Consider the following 3,546-nt stretch of genomic DNA (forward strand, 5'->3'; position numbering starts at 1 on the left):
TGGAATGAGGTCGAGGGGTCCTTGAAGATCATAGCACTATAGAATATCTGGGTTGGAAGGGTCCTTGAAGAGCACAGAGCCATGGAACAGTAGAATGGTTGGCATCTGGACCTCGATCTTCGGGTCCTCTCACTGCAGCGACGTTTCGGGGCACAACAGGACATCACACAGATTATTTCTGCCACTGTTCCTGCCGTGTTCCGTTTCTTGCAAAGCATTTCTGGCTTTGTGTTGCAGCAATAATCGAAGTGAACGGGATGCTGGGAAAGAACATGGCCAAGTTCTGCTCCGGTGACTACAAGCCAGAAGTTGTTCCTGCAGAGACCAGGCACCTGGATCCTCTTCTGAGCACTGCATCGAAGTCACCACCAACTCAGATTCCAGCCAAAGGCTTGGATGGTTGTGTTTATCAGCAGTCCTCATTTCTTAGTGGGGTGTCCATAAGAATCCCAGGGCCGTAGAATCATCAAAGTTGGAAGAGACCTCAAAGATCATTGAGTCCAACCGTCAGCCTATCACACCATGCCCACTAAACCACAGCACTCAGAGCTGGGCTAGGAGACAGCAAAGGAGGGGTTAAATCAACCCTGTTTGGGGTCACAGATAGAAAAAAATATATATATATATATGGGGAAAAAAAGAACAAATTGTAAGATTGTGGTTCCAGGATATTCTGGATTAAGTTTCTCAGTAGCTGAGATTTGCGCGGAAAAAAAAAATAGAAGATCCAGGTTTGAAGGCATTCTGGATGAATATTCTCCGCAGCTGAGGTTTCCGTGTCCGTCTGAGATCAATCAGGGGTGAGATTCCCAGTGCTGCAGAAAATCCTTCAGAGTTTTCACTGCAGGGCCTGGGGGTATCCTGCCCTACCCTCAGCTTTTCCTGTAGATTGCTTCAGAATCAGGGTCAGAGCTGGAGAGCTGCTCAAATCCCGGGACCGTCGGTGCAGAGGTGTGTGGGTCTCATCCTCAGAGCTCTGCAAACTCTTTGTATGCATTTATTTATTTACCTCTATGGACAACACCCAGACCTTCTCCTAGGGTACGCTTCAACGCCAGTGTCAGGATTTGAGCTGTGGTCAAAGCCCGTCCTCAAGTGCCCTGATAGGAACAAAAAGCCTAAAAACACCTTTTTACCAAGGGTTTTCCCAGAGGTCGCTTGGCCTGATGCCTGTTTTCTGCTCTTCCAGATCGGCTCTTTTACATCTACACTTCAGGCACCACGGGAATGCCCAAAGCTGCCATTGTGGTGCACAGCAGGTGAGGATCCGAGGAGGCAATTTCTTTCTTCCGATGCTTTTTCGAAGCTGAAGCTCGGTTCACCCCCACGTCCTCATCCTGGGCCGTGTCCTTGCAGGTATTACCGCATCGCTGCCTTTGGGTACTACGCCTACAGGATGCACCCAAAGGACATCCTCTACAACTGCCTTCCGCTCTACCACTCCGCAGGTGAGCATCCCCTGCCCCAAATCCACGTTGGGATCCTTCACGTGTCCCCACGGGCGACCCCAAGCCAACCTCGGGCTCTTTCTTTTCCAGGTAACATCATGGGGGTCGGCCAGTGCCTCATCCACGGCCTCACCGTGGTCATCAGGAAGAAGTTCTCCGCCAGTCGCTTCTGGGACGACTGTGCCAAGTACAGATGCACGGTGAGGGCTCTGCTGGCTCGCTGCTTCGCTGCCCATCTCCACCTGATCCCCTTGCCCCAGAGCCATGGGAGGAATCAGTACGGTTTGATAGCGGTTGACATAACGAGCGGAATTACAAGTGTGACCTCAGCAGGTGGGATTTTGAAGGGGGATCCCAAGCGCTGCCCCCTGAGTTATAGTTTGGACAAGTGAAATCCTCACGTATCTCCAAACAATCTGTTTTATTCCCTTTCCTGAACCTTTCAGTGGGTTTTGTAGAAATATTCCCCATCCCAATGTTCTTGGTGCCTCATAGAAAATAATAAGGCTCCGGTAAAGGGAGAGTTTCCGTCCCCAGTGAAGGCAGTGGTGGAAATTCAGTGTTTTCAGGATATGTTGGAATGGAGTACAAACACAACAGGTTTTAAATCCAGAGCTTTGGTAATTTCAGCCTCAGGAAAAAAACAACAGCCAGCATCCAAACCTTCATCGTTTCTCTGTAAGATGTGCTGCGGCGCGATGGAATCGCCAGCGCCATGGTAGGGATGTGGGATGGAGACTCGGGGATGTCCTTCACCCACCCTCACCTGCTCGCTCCGTAAAGCCATCAAGACTGAATCTCCAAACACAAACATCTGTTGCAATTTGGGGGGAAAGGTCTTTGAGGACTTGAGTTCTCTTGGCAGCTCGTCGTCGCTGAATGCTCGCTTGTGTCGGTGCCAACATCACCTACTAATTTAAGCAGCTCTTTCTCCTTCCCGGTGTTGATCTGACCCTCCTCCCAGTAGGAGTATTTATAGGTGGTAATCGGATCCCCAGCCAGCATTCACCTTGTGACATCAAGCTCTTTGCTTACAGCCGACCGCTTGTTCCCCCAACCTTCCTGGAGCGCGGCCCAGAACCCAATCCTGAGCGATGTCTTTGTGTTTGCTGCTTCAGATTATTCAGTATATCGGGGAAATCTGCAGGTACCTCCTGAACCAGCCGGTCCGAGAGTCGGAGACGCAGCACTGCGTGCGGCTGGCGGTGGGCAACGGCTTGAGGCCCACCATCTGGGAGGACTTCACCAAGCGCTTCCGCATCAAGCAGATCGGAGAGTTCTACGGAGCCACGGAGTGCAACTGCAGCATTGCCAACCTGGATGGGAAGGTGAGGGAAGAGGAAAGGTGGAGAGGAACGAGCAGAAGGGGAAAAGCTCTGCTTGCTGCCCCGGTTCTCTGCACATTGCATTCTAGAGATGGTAAAGAGCTGAATTGGTAAATAAGAGCAGCGTGCACACACACCAAAAAAGGAAAAACTCAGGGCAAATTTCCCTCTCAAACAGAGAGGGAATAAAGAGCAGAGAATTCCCAGCATACAAAACCCAAGGCATTTTGTTCAGCCTTATAGGTTGTTTTTTTTCCTGTCTTTTGGAAGGTCGGTGCCTGCGGCTTCAACAGTCGGATCTTGCCCAACGTTTATCCCATTCGTTTGGTGAAGGTGAATGAGGACACAATGGAGCTGATCCGTGATTCCAGGGGGCTGTGCGTCCCGTGCCGCCCAGGTGAGCCTTGACTTGAAGCCATTTCCTGCAGTTCTTCGTTCTAAGAACAAATACTTCAAGAGCTCTGATGGGTTTAAGGGGTTCGCGGTGTCGCATGCGGGTTTTCCCTTCTAGATCTCTGATCAGTTGCTTTAATGAAGATCTTTGGGACAAGCAATGATGTGATGGAAAACATCGTAACTCGGTGTTGTCTTGTGCTGTTCGGCCCTCTTTCCTGCAGGAGAGCCAGGATTACTTGTAGGTCAGATAAATCAACAGGATCCCCTGCGTCGCTTCGACGGCTACGTCAATGAGAGTGCCACCCACAAGAAGATTGCTTACAACGTGCTCCAGAAGGGGGACCAGGCCTACCTGTCAGGTACTGGGCTCACTGGTA

General features: G+C 50.7%; 1 protein-coding gene across 1 annotated transcript in view; it reads left to right on the top strand.

Moving 5' to 3' along the window:
- The window catches only part of SLC27A1 (solute carrier family 27 member 1), a 10,323-nt gene that overhangs the window by 3,483 nt on the left and 3,294 nt on the right, over positions 1-3,546 (top strand). The window contains exons 4-10 of the mRNA XM_042835310.1: positions 238-399; positions 1,190-1,259; positions 1,357-1,448; positions 1,539-1,648; positions 2,567-2,776; positions 3,044-3,170; positions 3,391-3,528. Coding sequence (XP_042691244.1) covers positions 238-399; positions 1,190-1,259; positions 1,357-1,448; positions 1,539-1,648; positions 2,567-2,776; positions 3,044-3,170; positions 3,391-3,528 — 909 coding nt within the window. The remainder of the gene's footprint in view (positions 1-237; positions 400-1,189; positions 1,260-1,356; positions 1,449-1,538; positions 1,649-2,566; positions 2,777-3,043; positions 3,171-3,390; positions 3,529-3,546) is intronic.

The sequence above is a fragment of the Centrocercus urophasianus genome, unplaced genomic scaffold (genome assembly GCF_019232065.1).
Source record: "Centrocercus urophasianus isolate 14NV4802_14NV808 unplaced genomic scaffold, USGS_Curo_1.0 seq_509, whole genome shotgun sequence".
Lineage (NCBI taxonomy): Eukaryota > Metazoa > Chordata > Aves > Galliformes > Phasianidae > Centrocercus > Centrocercus urophasianus.